General features: G+C 37.3%; 2 protein-coding genes across 2 annotated transcripts in view; one reads left to right on the top strand and one right to left on the bottom strand.

The window, feature by feature from the left end:
- Window positions 1-23,074, bottom strand: part of FAM185A (family with sequence similarity 185 member A) — a 139,348-nt gene that overhangs the window by 22,191 nt on the left and 94,083 nt on the right. Inside the window, exon 8 of the mRNA XM_022554463.3 lies at window positions 1-23,074. This exon is cut by the window's left edge and continues 22,191 nt beyond it; it is cut by the window's right edge and continues 12,580 nt beyond it. The gene's annotated coding sequence lies outside the window, so the exon portion shown is untranslated.
- Window positions 1-23,074, top strand: part of FBXL13 (F-box and leucine rich repeat protein 13) — a 183,352-nt gene that overhangs the window by 158,266 nt on the left and 2,012 nt on the right. The window contains 5 exon segments of the mRNA XM_089917767.1: window positions 1,931-1,967; window positions 1,970-2,017; window positions 13,434-13,458; window positions 13,460-13,559; window positions 18,478-18,641. Of these exon segments, the coding sequence (XP_089773893.1) occupies window positions 1,931-1,967; window positions 1,970-2,017; window positions 13,434-13,458; window positions 13,460-13,559; window positions 18,478-18,641 (374 nt within the window).

Below are 23,074 nucleotides of genomic sequence, written 5' to 3'. Positions count from 1 at the left end.
TGCACCTCATTGACCTTTATACTCCCAGCTTCTATCCCAGAGCCTGAACAATATAATACATGCTAAATAAATATTTATCGAATGATGAATTAAGAATGAATGAATTTTACCTAGACCTGAGATGTAAGACTTTCTAAGGTATAAAGAAAGACTGTAAAATGTTGGACCCATCACTTGCTTCACCTTCTAATTTGGAGCATTTATAAGCTTCACAATGCCAAGGCATCTTATTATCTGTCCTTTTAATTATAGCCATCCTAGTAGGTATGTAGTATTTAGTATTTCACTGTGGTTTTGATTTGTATTTACTTAATGGCTAATGATATTTAATTAATTAAATTTTGAGGCCATACATTTTAATGAACAACCATAGTGATGAAATGTAGCACTCCATTTTAATACTAATTAATATTTTAAAATAATTTTGAACAAAATGGTAAAGATATTATAGTCTGTTAAATGTCATACTTAACAAGTATACTTCATTACAGCTCATCTTTAAAAAATTCTAACATGGCTACATAGACATAAAAAAAAAGTGAAAACTTCAGAGAAACTATTCAGAGATAGTTTCATAAGACAAATTCCACATCGAATAATAAAACATATTTAGCTATTATCAAGTACAGGGCAAAGAGAAAAACTTTGCATCTCTTACTTGATATTTTTGTTCAAACAATTTAGTTTCTGTTGGGGTAGTATCTAAACTCCAATTCTTCTAACATGAATAAAACAGCATCCACATCTGGAACCCAGACCACGTGTGATGGCTTCACAGGGTTTGCCCATTCTTTGTTTTGAAATAAGGAGACAGAAAACATAATGTGCTCCTAGCAAAAGAATCCACATTTGCAATAAAATTAAAAGTATAAATGGAGTGATTTTATTTTTGTGTGGTATAAAGGACTGTTAAATGAGATTAGAAATTGCAATTTAAACAGTGACTTCAGTGAAGCAGAACTTCAAGCACTTTTCTCCTTGATCTGGCTTTTGTTTTTGAAAAATGAAAGGGCCTAATATGTACATCAGTGAAAAAAGCGGGATATAATATTTGCAGGACCCATTTTCAATTACAATCCAAATGTGGTTTTTACGATCAATAAAATGTAAACCAGTCCTGCAAATAAAATGTAAAAAGGACAAATCATATACCATTTCTGGCATTTTCCCTGCCAGCCAGCTCTGGGACCATAGAATGAGGAAAATGGTCTAGGAAGCATATCTAACAGAAATAGAAAAGTAATATGATCCTGAATGCAAAACAGGAGGATGGCATCTATAATGCACATTAGTCAGTTCCTTATCTGAATGTTGTGCCAGTTTAGGGCAGGAAGGTACGGAGAAATGGGCCAGCAAAACCACACATAAAAAAATGAAGGGCTAAAAGTACAATCTGTATTTTTTTAAATAAAAAGAAGCAAAGCTTTTAGCCTGAAAAAAGAAGTGAGCTATTGATGAATGATTATCTGTCTACACGCCTTTATATAAAGATATTTCTTCTCCCTCCAAGCAGTTAAACATAATAAAATGAGCTAAAGATTTTCAGATGTTTAGGCTAGGCATAAAAAAGAATTTATTGATAAATAGATTCATTAGCCACATGAAGTGTCTTCAAAACAAAGCTGTAAGCTTAGGGGTCTTTAAGGTTTCTTTATATTGATTTGTATAACATTTACCTGGAAACAGAAGGCAAGATAAGAAGTTTCCTGCCTCTGGGATTTCTAACACTTTCTGTAAAACATTAGAGACAACCTGAAAATTTTATTTAACAATGCTGTCTAACCAAAGTGATTTGATGATTTGTTAAGTGTAAAGAAATAGAAGACAGAAGCTAAATTTTTTTTAGTTTGCATAATTGTTATCTCATTGGAAATATACCTTCCATACTAAATTATAATCATCAAATAATCTTTATATTAAACATTTTTAGGGTTTGATGACACTTTCCAGGCATAAAAAATTAAAGGAACTTTATCTGAGTGTGATAAAATCACTGATATTGGAATTCAGGTAAGATAATTACAGTTCTTCGTTAAAGAATTAAGATTGAAAATTAAGCACAAATCAAATAATCTTTGTAGGTCACAACAGAAAAAAGAAGTGGATTGGAACCGTAACAATACATATGTGATCCTGGTTGAGCCAAGATTAACATCTGCCAATAGTCAGGTCTCCACAGCCCAAGGTGACTGAGAGGTTTGCTTTCCCATTTTTCTTGTCTACTCTCTCCCTTCCAGATGTCAGACTTACAGGATAACTAGGGATGGGTTGACATTTTACTTGTAGAATGATGAACTGCAATGTGGTAAAAGTCTCATATAATGGAAGTGTTCTGTAGATAATCTGTGTTATATCATCTAACCATAAAAATTGGGGGACTCTGAAAACATATACCAGGTACTTAACAATTAGGGACTTAAGTTACTCAAACATAGCTGGTAGCATAGTTTACCAGGATGGAAAGCATGAGATAAGTAACTGGATAGCATAAATGATTATGTGCTCAAATGGTACTTTAAGAACTCATGAGAAGTACATTTCCTAGACCTGGTGTTGAGTGATATACAGGAAGTCATAAAGTAGCTATTGTGAGTAAGCCACATGTAATGTTTACCACAACATTAAGCAACTCAATTTGCTGTTAAAAGAAGGAAAGTTGCAATCATATGTCACACATGTATTGAACTAGGGCAAAATCTGGTTACTTATTAGTAAAATAATGGAAGATAACATTCTTAAAGGGAACTAATAATCTAGGAATGCGGAAACTGTTAAATGCATCAGAAACTCCATTTAAAGTATCCTGAGAGTTCAAAACCCCAAGCATTTATGAAAATCTGGGGCTAAACTCAGAAAAAAATTTTTTTAAACAGAAACCCTTATTGAGATAAAAGGATTTATCTCACACGTGGAAAGATACTGCAAATGATGGCTGAAAAGTCCACCAGAGCATGGCAGACTTGAAGTTAAGCTCTCTTCCATGAATTTGAAATGGACTTTGCAAGTCCTAACATTACTAATAGGAGAGTGTTAAAATATTATATGAACTGGTGGGCTATAGAGAGGAACAGGCCAAACGGTGCTCTAGACTTTAGCATAGAATTCTAGTGTTCTGAAGCTCAAGGAATCTTAGAACCATTTAAACCACTCTGTACTTTTATAAGTGAGGAAACTAAGGCCCAGAGGGCTTAAATGATTAGTTCAAAGTCCCATGCCATCTCAGCAAACTAATCTAACTCATCTAGTTTTACAGAAACGAAGAGTAGAAGTGGAGAACTGCTGTTCTAAATAGTTGATTGGCAACGTGACAGTGGGAAAAATTGTTTTCAAATGATTTTTGCTGTATTTCACTGCATCTGGACAATGTAATGGTACTTAAGAGGAAAATGTAACACCATTAGGGAGTCTCCTTTTAGAGGTATTAGTGTCAAGCAATGTCAATTTCCCCCAGTTTCAGACCCTGGTTCCAAAGGTTCTAGCAGGTTCCTAAGAAATCTACCTAGTAGTACATTCAATTGTATAAAGTAAAAAGAACAAACACTATCTTTCAAAACAAAGATCCCAGAGGGGACTAACAACTTGCATATAGGACAAGATTGTAACTACAATAACAAATGGGGTTATAATGCATGTAACCCACTAGAAGAAAAAGCCAAGAGGTTCCTGTAAGGCTAAACCATGGTTTACCTACTGCAGTTCATTTAAGGATTAAACATGCATTTACATAAAACTTTATCCATGAATATGATCTAGTCAGGCTTTCAAAAGGTCTTTGACAAAGTGATAGAATAAAGTTTATTAAAATAAAACGGTTAAGTGTTAACATTTCTAATATTGGGTTATATTTCTTATATGGTGATCAGTCACATTTGATCAACAACTACAAATCATTTAGAAGTATTGAAACCTACCATGGTGATGACATACATGGCCTCTTAATATCCATCACTTATTAATTTTAAAATGCTTCTTTGGATGAGAGAAAGGGCTGACCAAAGTCTGAGGCTACATATCAGGAAGCCACTGCTTTCTGCCATTTATCTTTGAGTCTACAGGTTCCAGGCCTTTTTATTTTCATTCTTTGGAGCCTGAAAAATCATACTATTTTTAGGTGCTCTGAGATCTTAGATGAAAGCGTTTACCGATATGCTAACTATATGATCATACAACTGAGTTTGGCCTAGCTCTAAAAAATGTAACCTTTTAAAAATTGGTATGTATTGATTTTCAGTGACCTAAAAGAAAATAAAACAGGGGGAATACAAGCACATGGAAATACAGAATTATTTAATTATTAGTTGCATAAGATCAGCTGTTCTATTCAAGTTCATGAAAAAAATTTTTTCTCTTTCTCGTCATCCCTCTTTTTCTCCTCCCTGCTTTTGGAGTGTGTGTGTGTGTGTGTGTGTGTATGTGTGTGTGTGTATGTGTGTGTGCACTCGAATGTTGTGGCTTTTAACCTCCTTTTACCTCTTCCAAGGATCCAAGGTTCACACTTCTGGGCATGTAGTAATCCTTCTCCTCCTTCCCTCCTCCAGCCCAATTATTAAGTTCCAAAAGAGATGAAACAAAGAAGGGGGAGGAGAAAGTTACACATGAGTCAATTTCACAATTCCTTATCTGGATTTACAAGAGAGGGGGAAGAGAATAAACTAAGGTGGTTAAACTGAGATGTTTAGGTTATCCTAAATTTATCAGGAAATTTTTTCTTATTACTTTAGAAGGTAACTATAGGAGATTTTCTTTTTAGCTTAAAACATTGAAAACTACATAATGATTTAATGAGAAAAAGGAGGAGATGAGCATTTTTACCCTGATTTGGTTTTGCACAAATCATGAACATTACAGGAATAAAAAATTACCTCATTTTAGTTTTACTGGAAACCACAGCACATGCAGTTTGAGTGTCTGGAGCCTCAGATGTATTGACTTTTTAGAATCTGGTTTTAATTACTTTCCCCAACTTTAGTTTTGTTCTGAGAACTTTAGACATTCAACGATCATGTTAAACTAAAAGTATTTGGTGCTCTTGAAAGACACATTTATTTTGGAAGCAATGTTTGATACAGTCATAATTGAGCATTTCTTAAGCAACCTTTTCCTTGAGCATTTTGCGAATTTAAATAACAGACTGTCAAGTTTGGCAAAAGATTGGTCTAACTGGGATGTTACAATACAAATAAGTTGGAAGCTCTGTCTTATTAAGTTGTTTGGATAGAACCAAAGGAATAAATAAAATTATTTACTCTAGTTGCTTTTTACATTCCCTTAATCTAGTTTTTATTTCTCACTCCCTTTTTTGGAGAATGAAGTATGCTATAAATACATTAATGCAATATCCATACATATGAATGTGCATATTTTTCTTTATGCAGGTTATTTGAGAGTGAAAACCTTGGCGATTGACCAAAATTTTTTATTATTTCAGTTTTCATATGTTGAGGTAGTTGATTAAGAAACAGCAATAAAGAGGAGAAAATCAGGTTTAGTTATGTGTCACCACCAGGGCTTACACATGTATGTACGCACTGAAAATATGCCTGTGTGTTTACATGTAAGTATGTATGTAAATGTATACCTATGTGTAGTGTATGTGTGCAAATTAAATATTTACAAGTTTTAGCATGTTAGATTACATATATTTACATGTAAATACATGTAAGTATATACCTAATTGTCTAGCACACGTGTGTAAATTAAATATATGTACACATCTTAGTGGTTGTTAGACTACATGAATATGTCAATGTGTGTGGATACTTATTATGCCCAAATTGTGTATAGAGATGTTATAAGATTATTTATTCCTGGGCTAACACCAAATAAATGATGGTCAATATTCAAGACAAATAATATTAGTTTGTTAAAGAATTACCTTTTTGTCTATACTTTAACTTTAAAAATTAAATATCTATATAAATGGCAAGGCTCTTTTTCCTACGGTAAGGAAATTCAGAATATGCTCTTAGAAGAAGTAATTTTTCTTTTTACAAACAAAAAAATTTTATTGAAGTGCAGTTGAATTATAATGTTGTGTGAATTTCTGTTTCACAGCAAAATGACAGTGATAAATTTATATATACATTCTTTTTCTTTTAACATCCTTATTGGAGTATAACTGCTTTACAATGTTGTGTTAGTTTCTGCTGTATAACAAAGTGAATAAGCTATACATATACATATATTCCCATAATCCCTCCCTCTTGCATCTCCTTCCCACCCTCCCTATGCCATCCCTCTAGGTGGTCACAAAGCACCGAGCTGATCTCCCTGTGCTATGTAGCTGCTTCCCACTAGCTACCTATTTTACACCGGGCAATGTTTATAAGTCAGTGCTACTCTTTCACTTCGTCACATCTTACACTTCCTCCTCCGCTTGTCCTCAAGTCCATCCTCCATGTCTGTATCTTTATTCCTGTCCTGCCCCTAGGTTCTTCAGAACCATTTATTTTTCTTTTTAGATTCCATATATATGTGTTAGCATACGATATTTGTTTCTCTCTTTCAGACTTACTTCACTCTGTATGACAGAATCTAGGTCCATCCACCTCACTAAAAATAACTCAATTTCATTTCATTTTATGGCTGAGTAATATCCCATTGTATATATGTGCCACATCTTCTTTACCCATTCTTCTGTCGGTGGACACTTAGGTTACTTCCATGTCCTGGCTATTGTAAACAGTGCTGCAATAAACATTGTAGTACATCTCTCTTTTTGAATTATGGTTTTCTCAGGGTCCTTCCCAGTAGTGGGATTGCTGGGTCATAAGTAGTTCTATTTTTACTTTTTCAAGGAACCTCCATATTGTTCTCCATAGTGGCTGTATCAATTTACATTCCCACCAACAGTGCAAGAGGGTTCCCTTTCCCCACACCCTCTCCAGCATTTACTATTTGTAGATTTTTTGATGATGGTCATTCTGACCGGTGTGAGGTGATACCTCATTGTAGTTTTGATTTGCATTTCTCTAATGATTAGTGATGTTGAGCGTCCTTTCATGTGTTTGTTGGCAATCTGTATATCTTCTTTGGAGAAATGTCTATTTACATCTTCTGCCCATTTTTGGATTGGGTTTTTTTTTTGATATTGAGCTGCATGAGCTGCTTGTATATTTTGGAGATGAATCCTTTGTCAGTTGCTTCATTTGCAAATATTTTCTGCCATACTGAGGGTTGTCTTTTCGTCTTGTTTATGGTTTCCTTTGCTGTGCAAAAGCTTTTAAGTTTCATTAGGTCCCATCTGTTTATTTTTATTTCCATCTCTCTAGGAGGTGGGTCAAAAAGGATCTTGCTGTGATTTATGTCATAGAGTGTTCTGCCTATGTTTTCCTCTAAGAGTTTTATAGTGCCTGGCCTTACATTTAGGTTTTTAATCCATTTTGAGTTTATTTTTGTGTATGGTGTTAGGAAGTGTTCTAGTTTCATCCTTTTACATGTAGCTGTCCAGTTTTCCCAGCACCACTTATTGAAGAGGCTGTCTTTTCTCCATTGTATATTCTTGCCTCCTTTATCAAAGATAAGGTGACCCTATGTGCGTGGGTTTATCTCTGGGCTTTCTATCCTGTTCCATTGATCTATCTTTCTGTTTTTGTGCCAGTAACATACTGTCTTGATTACTGTAGCTTTGAAGTATAGTCTGAAGTCAGGGAGCCTGATTCCTCCAGCTCCGTTTTTCTTTCTCAAGATCGATTTGGCTATTCAGGGTCTTTTGTATTTCCATACAAATTGTGAAATTTTTTTCTGTGAAAAATGCCATTGGTACTTTGATAGGGATTGCATTGAATCTGTAGATTACTTAGGGTAGTACAGTCATTTCCACAATGTTGATTCTTCCAATCCAAGAACATGGTATATCTCTCCATCTGTCTGTATCACCTTTAATTTCTTTCATCAGAGTCTTATAGTTTTCTGCATACAGGTCTTTTGTCTCCTTAGGTAAGTTTATTCCTAGGTATTTTATTCTTTCTGTTGCAGTGGTAAATGGGAGTGTTTCCTTAATTTCTCTTTCAGATTTTTCATCATTAGTGTATAGGAATGCCAGAGATTTCTGTGAATTAATTTTGTATCCTGCTACTTTACCAAATCGACTGATTAGCTCTAGTAGTTTTCTGGTAGCATCTTTAGGATTCTCCATGTATAGTATCATGTCATCTGCAAACTGTGACAGTTTTACTTCTTCTTTTCTGATTTAGATTCCTTTTATTTTTTTGTCTTTGCTGATTGCTGTGGCCAAAACTTCCAAAACTATGTTGAATATTAGTGATGAGAGTGGGCAACCTTGTCTTGTTCCTGATTTTAGTGGAAATGGTTTCAGTTTTTCACCATTAAGAACGATGTTGGCTGTGGGTCTGTCATATATGTCCTTTATTATGTTGAGGTAAGTTCCCTCTATGCCTACTTTCTGGAGGGTTTTTTTTTATCATAAACGGTGTTGAATTTTGTTGAAAGCTTTTTCTGCATCTATTGAGATGATCATATGGGTTTTATCCTTCAATTTGTTAATATCGTGTATCACATTGATTTGTGTGTATTGAAGAATCCTTGCATCCCTGGGATAAACCCTACGTGATCATGGTGTACGATCCTTTTAATGTGCTGTTGGATTCTGTTTGCTAGTATTTTGTTGAGGATTTTTGCATCTACGTTCATCAGTGATATTTGCCTGTAGTTTTCTCTCTTTGTGACATCTTTGTGTGGTTTTGGTATCAGGGTGATGGTGGCCTCATAGAATGAGTTTGGGAGTGTTCCTCCCTCTCCTATATTTTGGAAGAGTTTGAGAAGGACAGGTGTTAGCTCTTCTCTAAATGTTTGATAGAATTCACCTGTGAAGCCATCTGGCCCTGGGCTTTTGTTTGTTGGAAGATTTTTAATCACAGTTTCAATTTCAGTGCTTGTGATTGGTCTGTTTATATTTTCTATTTCTTCCTGGTTTAGTCTCAGAAGGTAGTGCTTTTCTAAGAATTTGTCCATTTCTTCCAGGTTGTCCATTTTATTGGCCTATAGTTGCTTGTAGTAATCTCTCATGATTCTTTGTATTTCTGCAGTGTCACTTGTTACTTCTCCTTTTTCATTTCTAATTCTATTGATTTGAGTCTTCTCCAAGACCCAAGAAAAGTCATGATGAGTCTGGCTAATGGTTTATAAATTTTGTTTATCTTCTCAAAGAACCAGCTTTTGGTTTATTGATCTTTGCTGTTGTTTCCTTCATTTCTTTTTCATTTATTGTTGATCTAATCTTTATGATTTCTTTCCATCTGCTAACTCTGGGGCTTTTTGGTTCTTCCTTCTCTAATTGCTTTAGGTGTAAGGTTTGGTTGTTTACATGAGATGTTTCTTGTTTTTTTTTTTTTTTCGATACACGGGCCTCTCACTGTTGTGGCCTCTCCCGTTGCGGAGCACAGGCTCCGGACGCGCAGGCTCAGTGGCCATGGCTCACGGGCCCAGCCACTCCGCGGTATGTGGGATCTTCCCGGACTGGGGCACGAACCCGTGTCCCCTGCATCAGCAGGCAGACTCTCAACCACTACGCCACCAGGGAAGCCCTGTTTCTTGATGTAGGATTGTATTGCTATAAACTTCCTTCTTAGAACTTCTTTTGCTGCATCCCATAGGCTTTGGGTCGTCGTGTTTTCATTGTCATTGGTTTCTAGGTATTTTTTGATTTCCTCTTTGATTTCTTCAGTGATCTCTTGGTTATTTAGTAGTGTATTGTTTAGCCTCCATATGTTTATATTTTTCTTCAGTTTTTTTTCCTGTAATTGATATCTAGTCTCATAATGTTGTGGTCAGAAAGGATATTTGAGATAGTGTAGTTATGAATTCAGTTTATAAGTTAGAATTGTGGAAGTTGTATTTCAGCCTTTGAAGCAGCACAAAATAGTCTTCATTATAGAAAACAGTTCTTGGTAGCACAAGATTTTTCTGTAATTATCCATAGGAAACCCCACCCCACCCCCAAACAGAAGTTGGTAGCAGGATTAATCAGAATGTAATGAGGCAAATAGTCAAGAGATGGTGTTATGAGTATGCACCATGAGGTGAGCTTTTTTGAGACTGGGAGCTGCCACCTGTCGAGGTGGTTTAAATCAGGATTTTGGCAGAAGCACATTATTGTGACAGTCAGTAAATGTTAGTGAAACTCAGTCTCTTCTACATACCCAACTTAGGAATGCAGTCATTAAGCCCCCATACTGTGACTCAGCTCATAAGATACAGAGAAGAAATTATTTAACTCACTAAGCGATTTGGAAGTTGTCTTCAAGATTGTTAACCCACAGCAAAATTGGTTGATACATGGGATGGAAGTCAAAATCGGTAATTTTTAATTTTCTCTCCATTTTCACTATAAAAGATTAAGAATCTCAGTCTAACATTTTCTGAGAAAAGAAAATCAACAGCATTGATATATGTGTGATTCTGTAACACTGTAGCCAGAAGAGCATATAATAATCTTATCAGTAGGGGGGAAATGGAATTTCATGAATGATTATGTTGAAAAATGCCTGCAGACTTAAGTACTTAATACGACTTACATGTCTCTAAAGGAAAATATGAATTATAAAAGAGGAAAAGTTCTGACTTATTTCTCAGATCTGCACTGATTTATGCCAAGCATAATGCCTTGGACTCATCTTTGTGCCTCAGATTTTCCATGAGTGAGAATGCTACCATGAATGTATCATAGACCTTGTAATCATTTTTATAAGTTATTCTTAATTTAAAACCTCTGAGAAAGTTTAACTTCAAAGAATATCAGAGCTTTAAAAAAAGGCTTAAAGCAGAAGTGATTCAAGCAGTCCAAGATATTGACAGATGCTACTGAAAAGGGTTTGCAGACACCAAGAGCCTTGAATCTCCCTTTGAAGCTTGTTTCATCTTTCAATAAACTATTCTTATTGTTTAAATATTCCTTCTTGCTTTACATTTTCTCCGGTTCCTTGAACTCTAACCGTTCTCTAAGCAGAAAACAATGTTATCCTACCCCTTGCAACATAAGAATTCCTGTATTATTAAAATAATTCTTTATATCCTTGAAGATACCTATAAAGGGTTGAGCAAGCAACTAGTATTTATTGAGAACTTACTGTATTCTAAATATGATGCTTGTGAAAGGAGTATAAAAAGCTAGCAGGGTTCCAGACAGTACCTCTGAGAGGCTTATTGCATTCTAATTGAAAAACTTGTTGAATCTGAGCTGAGCTTCAAGACCACCAGTTCCAATCCTTTAAAGCTAGATTTCCCTCTGCACCACACTAGTTGTGCCCTCTACGCTTGATTATCTCCAATGACAGGGACCTCAATATTTCCTGACAAACTGCTCCTTCCAATTTTTGACATCACTTAGTTGCTAGAGGAAACAAATCTCCATATAAATTTAGCCACAAAACAGGAATGAGTCAAGTACTATAAGTGCTGAATCAGTTGAAAAAGACAAGTTCTGTATGAGGTCAAAGGAAAGAGGAATCACTGTTGGTTGCTGTGGTCAGAAAAAGATGATTTAGGGTAAAATAACCAATATCTTTTAGTTTTCTCCAAAGTACAATACAAATGTGCATCTTTATTATTACTGGTATCATATGCAAATCCCAATAGCAGTTAACATTTACTGAGTGCTTACTACATGCCAAGCATGCTATACTGTCTCTCAAGTAACACTGTATATACAATTTTATAGCTAGCTAGAGAATCTACTTTGTTCTAGGAACTATATCAGGTACATATATTATTTCATATAATCTACACAACTAAACTTTGATATGGGTCTTATCATTTGCATTTTACCCGAAGAGACGTTGTGGCTCAGCGAGTTTCAGTAACCCATAGTGGCAGAGCAAGGCTTCTAAACCCACTATATCTGATGCCACTGTCCTAGTCTTATCTACTGTGCTAAACTGCCCCTCCAGGAAACTTTCCCTCTTCTATTAACTTACTAAAGAAAACAGGTGGCTGACTAGTTCTATCCAGTCTTCCTTAGGGCTAAAATAAGGGGAAATTGGCATACTCAATGGGAGGGAAGCCCACTGGTGGTTTTACCTCTGGAGTCATCCTAATGGCCATTACTGATCCAACAGCCCAGGTCCTTCCCTCAGGTCTGAGAGGGAAATGTCTGATAGACATCCATTTTTACATATAAATAAGGAATGCCTTAATCCTCTAGGATTACTAAAATCTAATACTTGTAACTAAAAATGGTAAACTATCATATACCGAGGTCTCTAATTTAGTACTCTAAGAATTTGAGCTGCTTCACAATGAGGCTAAACTTGTAGAGTGATTGAGCACACGTTGATAGTTGTAATTCTTGTAATTTGGGGGATGGACTTTTCTTACTAGTATTAAGGTTATCTTGAATTGGTCATGGTTTCCAATTTCTACTCATCTTGACTTAAGATATTTTTGTTTCTTTCTTTTTTTTTTTTTTTTTTTTGCGGTACGCGGGCCTCTCACTGCTGTGGCCTCTCCTGTTGCGGAGCACAGGATCCGGATGCGCAGGCTCAGTGGCCATGGCTCACAGGCCCAGCTGCTCCGCGGCATCTGGGATCTTCCCGGACCGGGGCACAAACCCGTGTCCCCTGCATCGGCAGGCGGACTGTCAACCACTGCGCCACCAGGGAAGCCTGACTTAAGATATTTTTACAGTTACTGTTAGTTTACTTCTGCGGATCATTTTGTTCTTGTATAACTGCTGAACTATAAAATTTGACCATTATTTCCTCATGGATTCTTCTTATCACTCAGGTTTTTTGTTTGTTTTTTGTTTTTACTGAAAAGTAGGAATGAAAATTAAGAACTCCTGAGATAAAGGGAAGAATTTCCATGATTTCCAGACCTTTTCTAGCCCTAAAAATTTCAGATGAACATTTTGGCATTTCAGAATAATGCTGGAGGGTAGATATTTTCCCTAATTTGAAGAAGAGGACACTGAGGCTCAGAAAGATTGAGTGACTTGCTAAGGTTTCAAAGCTAATAAGGTGGTAGAATGAAATTAAAACTCAGGTCAGCCTGGTTCCAAAGACTGTGCTTTTTCCATTATATTATACTGTCAACCCCAGAGTGTTTGCCTTCCGATTCTCATCTCCAGATTTCTTTTCCTCCACTCATTGGACTGAATATAACTCTAATAATTACTAACCACATGGGTAAAATTCCATTAGCGCTAACCTCAGGAAAACCATATTCTGCTAGCAGGAATTTGAATATTACTGAACTGTTAACTGGTGTGTGAGTATCTTTTGTTATAAAGAAATTCTGGACATAATGGCTTTTGTTTGCAACAAAATGTAACACACCTATATTTCAGAAACTGAAATGCATATTAGGTAAATTGCTATGGGTAAGATGGCTATAGATGTACACAACATTTGAATAAAGACTAAGAAAAAGAAAAAGAAAAAAAACCTTTAACTTTGGAATCTCTTGCAGGCATTCTGGCAAAGGCTCACTGATCTTGGAACATGGATGTCTCTTATTGCCCCCAGCTGTCAGATGAGATTATTAAAGCACTGGCCATTTATTGTATTAATCTCACATCTCTCAGCATTGCTGGCTGTCCAAAGGTATGTGCAGGAGTCAGCTCAGACATATCAGATTGAGGTACTGCCAAAGAACCCAGGCAGGGTAGCAATTAGCAGTTGGACTCACCAGAGAACTTGTTTTCTTTGCCATGTCTGTGGTATTCATTAGAGTTTTCTTCTTTCCCCAAATTGGAAATAGCTTTATGATTTCATTTGTGTCAAAGTAGAATCTGCAAGAAGTTAAAGACAACTCTTATACAAATATAAAAATGTGTCAAATATTTATTTAATTCAATGAGAGAACCAGCAAAATGGTAAAGTCAGTTCATAGAGCATTTGATCAAACTGGGTATTTACAGGAACTGAAGAAAGAATGTTGGAATATAATTGTTAGGTTAAATCCAAAATTGGTTAATGTCCTACAAGGTAATAAATCCATAACCTTGGAGTTATAGTTTCTACCAGACAGAAATAATTTGCATCTCTCCTGGGCAAAAATATAACAGAGTTTGGGCCCTAATCAGTACTAAACAGTATGTCAAACAAAAGCATAATTCCTTATAGAATTTCTCAGTTGGACCTGTTAAAACAATGTTCCTGTAAGACACTGAAAGGATATGCAATCATCTTTTGTCTTATTTTCAAGTGTTGCATAGTTTTTCTTGACATCTTTCTTTGAAAGGAATATATACTCATTGCAAAATCTTTGGACTACATATAAAAGTGTGAAGGACAAAGTAAAAATTCAAAGTCATACCACCAACCAGGACATAACCACTGCTGCATTTTATACTTATTCTTCTAGAATTCTTTTCTATGTACAGAGATTATAAATAGTTACAGGTTTGTGCTTTGTCTTGTTTTTTAAAGAACAGAATCATACTTTCTATAATACATTGTAACCTACTTTCTTTTCTCTTAATATACTATGCATATATCCCCATGTCAAGAAATAGAGATCTCTGGCTCTGGATTAATATGGCAGATTGAATATACACACATAATTTTGTTCCCTCTTGAAACCCTACCAAAACTGCAGAAGAAGGGTGAGGGGTCACTTTGATAGGGAAAACAGTAGAGGAGACAAGAGCAACGAAATTTTGGAAACTTGAAAGTAGATGGACGAATTTAGCATACCAGAGATAGCTTTGAATCCTAAGACAACATAGAGAAAGCTGGGGAAAAAGTGGATTTACACCATAATCTTTAAACTTGGCAATACTGTGTACCTCTGGAACTAGCTTAAGAGGGTGGCTAGAATAAGGAAGACTGGGTTAAAAGTTCTTGAGAAGTAGACAGATCTCTAGATCTCCTCCTCTATTCCATACCTCTGGGCAACTGCCCCTCCCCACTCTCACCAGATTTGAGATGTATTTCCTACAGCCAGATTTCTCAGCCTTGGCGTTACTGATATTTTGGACAAGATCATTCTTTGTAGTGGGGGATTGTTCTGTGTACTGTAGGATGTTTAACAGCATCCTTGCCCTCTATCCACTATATGTCAGTAGCACCTAGCCCCCCACACCTCCAGTCATAACAATAAAAAATGTCTCCAGATATTGCTAAATGTCCTCTGGGAGGGGGGGACTGAAATCTCTCTACTATCTGCTCTCCAGATAATAAAACAGAAGGTTGCTGAGCTGGGAGACTCATGTATAATTGAGAGCTTGGGTACAAAAATGAAAATGGGAATTAAGTGACTAAATGCTGAACGCAGAGACATTCAGCACTTTTCCAACAGAGCATTCAGAGTATGGGTGCCAGATCTCTGCCTCCAGGCAGCAGATTGGAAGCCTCTTTTCTGGGGACTCTGACTAGCCCAAGATGAAAGATTGAAAAATACTGACATATGTGGATTTTCCAACAAATAAGCCATCTAAACCATTGAAGTTTAATGTAGAGAAGGCCCATATCATGCACTCAGACCTTCCAATCAGCTTTTAGCTCTCCACTATTAATCATGAGCAGACATCAAGGACATAAGAGACTAGACTTAAGAGAAAAGCCTCTAAAGTGGAAGATAAAGACCAAACCAAATTAACAGGAAAAACTTAGAGGAAGTAAAATACTCAGAGGGAAGAAAACTAAAAAAAATCCTCAGAAATTGCAAGGTTATTAACAACCTTGTCCTCTTCTATTGTGCACACTGATGGGCTTCTGTTTACCAAAGCATCACCTGACATTTCAAGATGCCTTCATTCTAGCTAGTCTAAAAATTCAGCTTCTCAGTTGTTTAGTCTGGGTGGTGAGTAGATTAAGAAAGTGATGCTAGGAACTCCTGATTCCTCCATCATTAACTGCCACAATAAGGAAAAGGAGGCAGTGGTGGGAAAGACATGGTGAATCATGACATTAATCTGAAAAATTCACAGTAAAGCTCCTTTGTTCAATAGTGTACTTGTTTAGAACTAGGGAAACCCGATGCCTTTCCGGTCAACATCATCTGGTTCTAGAAGTGAGCTGGATCAAGGAACTCAGGACACTAGCAGCACTGACCATGAACCCTCTGCAGCTTGAGCAGTCATGGCTCGCAGGGTCCTTGCTTCCACTGCACACGGACACATGGGTAACACATGGCTCACTGGGAACTGCCTTGGCTGTAAAGCAGGCACAGATGTCGACTGGGCTTTTAAGAGGCTCCACTAATAAGGGAGGAAAGTAGGAGAATGAGAAAAGGAAAGACTCCAATGAGAACAGGAATTGAGGCAGAGAATTTTTTGTTGTTGTTTCGTTTCACTTTGGTTTGTTTTTTGGTAAGGAAAAACTGAGAGTTCCTTCTATAAATCGTGCGGTGGATATTGTCTTGCAGCCTAGAAACTAAGGAGGATATCACACAAGTAAGATATTATAAAATGAATCACTCTACACTGAAGATATACGCTGAGAAAAAGGAAGGGGAGTAGTTATTTCAGAACCTCAATGTAAGGGAGGATTTAGCTTTACCATCTATGCAGGTGAAATGAGTATCCTGATTCAGAAGATGTAGTGACCTTAAGTTGGGCCAATGTGAACACTCCTCACAGCCTCAGAAATCATAAGGCTGTGGTCCTGTCTAATATATTTCAGTTCCATTGCTTCTGATGAGCCATGAAACACATTAGTGTCTGGCTCATCATTCTAGGCTAGGTTTCCCAAAAGCCCATGGGTCAATCTTGAATGGCCATCTTGTCCACCTCCTGGAAGGTCCCTTCAACCAGCTCGCCGCCAAGGTCAGTGAGTAGTACTGTGACCTCATCCCACCCAGCACTAAAATGAGAATAACATAATCTCTGCTCAGTAGGACTGAGATCAAGACCATGTATCTGGGAGTTAAGAGCATGGCCAGTCATCTCCACCTCCAGTTTCCAGCTCCCATAAGTCCCCAAAACATCACCTCAGTCACTGAACATTTGGGATTCTGATCTACAGGAAATGTTGGGCTCCTTTTCAGTTCCCCCGGTATCAATAAAACCTAGCACTCTGAGCTCTACCTATCCAGGATTTTTCCATCATCTCATTGTCTTTCCTTTTCTCTACAATTCTGAGGGTTAACCCCCACCCCCGGTGACATTAGATCTTCAGAGACCCACAAAGAATAGCAAAAATGTCTGAAGCATTTTTGTGAGAATCAGATGCAATGTTAAACCTTGATTCTTAGCAAGTTCTGGAAACAGGGCATGCTTAGACAATGACATCTATTTTTCCAAACATAAAAAGTATACATTTCAAACTGAAGGGTTTTTCGGCATAATTCTCTCAATTTTATGTTAAAAACAAGAGCTTAGCCTCATGGCATGTTTTTTAGAATGTTCAAACATTTAAAATAAGAAATTAAATCCAGTTGGAAAAAAATTCCTTTGGGGAGAGTAATCTAGTTGATTTTGCAGCAAGTCCCAGTTCAGCTATAAATTCAAAAGCTAAACCTTGAGTAAGTGAAGTAATCCAAGAAGTGGAGTTGAATTACCTCTGCAGAACATCTGGGCAAACTCTCAAGATACTGGAACCCTGAGCAGAAATTCTCAGAGTGAGATTCATGCAGTCTCTGTGGCTTCTACTCTTCTCTCCCCTGCTGCCTACAAACATCTGTCTTACCTACCTGTCCCTTTCCAGAACCAATTACTCCATACACAAATCATCAGAGATGTCCAGATCCCTTCTCACAGCAATCTGATCCTGTCTGCAGGTTAACTTCAGTGTATATATATATTTTATAGTTTTGTAACATGTGATGTCATTAAACTTATGTTTCTCAAATTGATGATGCCTTACAGTGGATTTCAAGTTTAAAGTTAAATCCCATTACTGCAGCATTTCATAAACTGCTCATATTGGTGTGACAGGTATTACCAGGGAAATTTTGATGAAGTTTCCAATCCCAAACAGACAACTCTAAAATGAAAATAACAGCAAGATCACAAATTCTATTAGTGCCACTTGAAACAGACATCTTACTGTTCTGGAAACAGACTTAAATCACTAACTTGAGTTATATAGGCTCATCACGTGACAAGCTAGTTAAAGAGAATCCACAATGGTTCTGATTCTATTTGTTATGGACGGAGTATTTATGTCCTTCCAAAATTCGTATGTTGAAACCCTCATCCCTGATGTGATAGTATTAGGAGGTGAGGCTTTGGGGGGCTAATTAGGTTTAGAGCGAGGTCACAAGGGTAGAGCCCCCATGATGGAATTAGTGTCCTTAAAGAATAGGAAGAAACTAGAGCTCACTCTCTGCCATGTGAGGCTACAGCAAGAAGGTAGCCATCTGCAAACCAGGAAGAGGGCCCTCACCAGACACTGAACCTGTGGGTAACTTGATCTTGGACTCCTCAGCCTCTAGAACTGTGAGAAATAAATGTATGCTATTTAAACCATCTAGTCTGTGGTATTTTGTTATAGCAGCCCAAACTGACCAATACACTATTCTTCCCTGGGATGGAGTTTGTTGGAATACTCAGAGTTACTTTGGCTGTGTGTTTAGGTTACTGACTCAGCATTGGAGATGTTATCGGCAAAATGCCATTACCTGTACGTTTTGGATGTTTCCGGTTGTATCCTGCTTACTGACCAAATGCCTGTGAACCTTCAGATGGGCTGCAAACAACTCCGGATCCTAAAGATGCTATACTGCAGACATATTTCCAAGTAAGTATGTACCTGAATATGAAAAACTTTGAGAACTACTTTCTGAGAAAATAGAATATGTCACCACAGCATTCATAATACGTAGTGGTTTTCAGAGTTAGGAAGGTTTCATTTTATTTTTTACCTAATTGAAGCCAATATTTTGGGCTGAACCAAGGGAAGCTCCCTCTAAAATAGTCTTTGTGGCTTCACATTCCTTTCCCAGTAGCCCTTCTACTCTTAGTACTTCCCCTTCTTTGACCATGCAGATGCTCAAAGCCTTAACTCTGCTCCTCATAGAATAATCACTAGCTCTTCCTCTACTCCTCTCTCAAAATATTTCCATTCAGTTAATCTCCTCTAGGGGTTAAGAAACTAATCAGACTAAACTAGCTCACAATTATGGACAAATTATTAACAGTTATCCTAAGAGCCCCATCCCTCCCAAAGCTATTTGTTTGACAGTTGTTATTTAACTAAGATCTAGAGCTCAGAGTAAGGTATTCTGATGACTGCTACAGGCCAAATGCCTATTTACTCAATTTACAAAATGTTTCCAATGAAATAACAGTTGGGTAAATAAGCAATCTATAAAGGTAGAAGGTATTAGGTGTCCACCCTGTGAGTTTTTAGATAGAAAGCAGTTATTTGCTCCATTGTTCATTTTTTTTCCTATTGACTGAAAGTAAAAATGTGCAAGTATTTTAACTGACCTCTTGAAGTAACCTGTGGAGTGTTCAAATGAGAATTCTTGACCAATCCCTGAAGGTCAGGTTCTTTTCTGAAGGTTGGAAAAATGAATACTAAGAATTAATATTATCAAAGTACAAAGTACATAATGTGTTCTAAGCATGTAGATTTCACAGAAGAACTTTCTTAATTAAGCAGCCCTGGCATGAGCTGAACCATGAGATCTGGTCACTTGATGCCTGAGGAAGAAAATGATTTCTGATCTAAGGATGTGTATGCTAAAATGAAATGAAAAACAAAACAAAAACAAAACTATTACTTGTAAAATAGGCACTCCCACTGGGCCCAGGCTTGCCAGGGAGGAGGGCAGCCAACTGAAGGTGGATCAGAAAAAAGGGAGCAGGTTCTTAAAAATTTTTGGAGAGGAGTAGAGACACAGCCCTTCTTGATAGGTCTGGAGACGACTGACATGGATATTATTAACTTCATTTAAAGTGTATACCATGAAATGAGGTCCTACGAGTCCCTGCTGACCCTGTCATATCGTTAAACAGCCAACTTTGGGCAAGATGACAGTAAATGAATTAATATATTACACAAAGGAGTTTAGCTTCTAATCTTTTGACTTTATTTTGCCGATCATTATTTTGGGGAGGTAATATTATTGAACTTCTAAAACGTAGCATTTTAAGTAGAATGAATGAAGACTTTCTAGCCAGGGCCTCTCTGATCCTAAACATGGTGAACGTAATCATGGTATGGGATGTTAAAGTGTAATAAATATGGTGCTTGGTCAAGAAGACCCAAGATATCTAGTAATTTCCAATTCCTGCCTTTGACTACCCACTCCTCTTGCAAGGTCCTTAGATAAAAATACGCAAAGAAAATAAAACAAGTAGGATTTTACTACTAGGGTTTGGCCCCCAAAACCCAATGCAAAACTCTAGTTAGCTAACTGAATCTATGGAAAATTCCTTTACCTAATCCAGGACAGCCAAAAGGCCTATTTTGTTTTCTACCACCAAGCCTGCCTGTCCCTATGAGCAAGAAGCAGACAGAGACTTGGCCCTAATACCTAGAAGGGAGCTGGCTTGTCTGCCCATCTCATTGTCTAAAGAGGCCAAACCAAGGTACTCTCCCTTATAGCTCCACTCCTGCTAAGATCCAGCAAGAAAGAGGCCTAGAATTCTCTGATTCTATCCTTGTCTAGCAATGGAGAAGGGCTATCCCCGCAGCAGGGTGGCTAGACTAGTTAGGCTCCAGGAGCATCTGTTCTTGACATCCTGCTTCTAGGAGAGGATGCTGTTTGTCAGTCAAGCCCAAGATACTTGGGCTTCAAAACTGATTAGAGAAGTGGTAAGGCCTGGCCACATTCTGCTGTTTGGGGTCAGCTCTAGAGACTGTAGAGCATCTTCTTCTCCACTTAGATCCATGGGACTCTTGGGTGGAACTGGAAGTGCTGCAGAGAATGTGGACCCTTCAAGACACAAGCTCATGATGACATCTAATCCCCTACCTATGTTCACTCTAAAAAAGCACAGTTGTTTGCTCTTGCTCCCTAAACAGCAAGAGTTTTGTTTTGTCTGGGTGAAATGGAACATTTGGTAGTTAGGATATAGGAGATTTTTCTTGGGAAGAGGTTCAATGACTTTGAATCACAAAGCAATGTATTCCCACACATCTGATTCCATTTGGACATAAAAGTATACAATGCAGCCCTTAAAATCCAATTATAGCCCTCAGAAGAAACTGTTTTATATACAAATTCCCCCATACTCAATGGAATCTGAAAACACTGCACCAGCTTTACAAATCAAAGAGGTCTGTTCAGCCCACCCTACCTGAACTAGGGGAGCAGCAAACTTTTGGTCAATGAGCAAATTGGCTGAAGCACTTCCAGCATGAGATATGCTGTTATTCTACAACCCCAGAGCCTGAAGGGATCCCAGAAAGTGATTCCAGAAGTCCCATGTGGAGACATAATAAAGGCTCCTTTAATTCAAGGAGAAATAAGTAATAACTGAGATTATAAATTTGACGGGAAAATCTAGCTGTCTACATTTGAAGCAGTTGTATTCAACTAACCTTTCAATTTATGGACCTCTGTGGGGAAAGCAAGACAGGCAATGGAGATGAAGAAAAGCATAGTGGAAAAGAGGGAGAAAGACCCAAACAATAGTCTCCACAACCCAGGAGGGTCTGAATCACAAAGAGGCAGAAGAGCCATTAAGTCTATAATTAGCAAAGAGCAAAGGGACCTTTCTGATATTTTTGTGTCTGGAGTCGAAAACTTTAAACTTTAGAGAAATGAGTAGAGAAAGTCTAGGTGGTCTTCAGAGCCCCAAACAGCAGTACAGAGATTCCTTGAGGACCTTATTTAGCAGTTCCTGGCAGCATAAATTACTACCTAGGTACTCTAAGATCTGTGTTGTTAGGAAATAAATCTCAGAGTTCTCCTCTCTAGCTCACGGAAAGGTCTTTGTGGTAAGGCCCTTGTAATTTGGACCTACTGAATTTTATTATTAATATGAACAAATAATATTACTTAACAATTATCACTTGCCATGTATGTGCTAAATCTTATTTTATGTTTATTATCTAATCCTCACAAATACCCTATTACCATAAAAATGAGTAAGGAAACTGGTATAACCAGCTTAAATAACATACCCAAAGTCATACAAATAAAAGACAGAGCCATACTTTGTACCTACATCTTATCACTATTATGCTGCTCTTTTATCTTTAGATTAGTGATTTTCAAGTTTTTTAAAGCTCTAACATTCAAGAGATTTGATCAATAAGGGGAGACAAGTACTGTTTGCCCAATTTACTTGCTGATGCATAAATAAGAGGCTGATTACAAGTAGTCTTTGATGTAGGCTCCAAATTCCCCTTTCTTTTAGCTTACTCAAGAAACTAGAAGGAAATGTGAGGGCAAGTGATGTTATTACAGGGATAACCTTGAATCCCCTTTAATTTATAAAAAACAAAAATCACTTACAAACTTCAAAATATCATTATTATTAACCAGCTGATACTTTACAACTGTGTGGCATATCGTGTTTGAAAATCATTGTTCTATACTGATCCAAAGAAACCTCTCTCGCCAGGTTAAATGTGTAATGACTAACCATTGCAGTAGACGGCTTCAATTCCCAAATCATTTCCTACAAGTTCTTGGAGTCACTCAGGCCTAAGTACCTGAGCAGAAGGTACTCAAAGGATCCCACATGCACTTGAAGAAACTTAGAACACACAGTGAGTCCTAAGTAGACATTTTCTTTTCAATATTTCCCAGCTCCCATCTATACTAGAGCATTAAGCTATTAGAGAGAGGGAGTTTGAGACAAACAGACAGACATGTTTCTGGCAGGAGCATTCAGTTTCTACATTTTCAAGTTTCCTGATACTTTTCAAAAATGCTTGTGTTTACATTATGCAAAAATAATATCCTACTTAGAGGACATAGAAAGATTATACAAGAAGTTTAAAACATAGGATCACACTTTTTTTTCTTTTGCGGTACGCGGGCCTCTCACTGTTGTGGCCTCTCCCGTTGCGGAGCACAGGCTCCGGACGCGCAGGCTCAGCGGCCATGGCTCACGGGCCTAGCCGCTCCACGGCATGTGGGATCTTCCCGGACCGGGGCACGAACCCGTGTCCCCTGCATCGGCAGGCGGACTCTCAACCACTGTACCACCAGGGAAGCCCAGGATCAAACTTTTAAAAAAAGATTAAAAAATTAACAGAATATAAAATTT

The sequence above is a fragment of the Delphinapterus leucas genome, chromosome 9, assembly GCF_059928025.1.
Source record: "Delphinapterus leucas isolate spDelLeu-1000000601 "Yukka" chromosome 9, BTC_Dleu_Yukka2, whole genome shotgun sequence".
Classification (NCBI taxonomy): Eukaryota; Metazoa; Chordata; class Mammalia; order Artiodactyla; family Monodontidae; genus Delphinapterus; species Delphinapterus leucas.
Note: the sequence above shows the minus strand (reverse complement) of the source record. Positions and strands in the feature narration are given on the sequence as shown.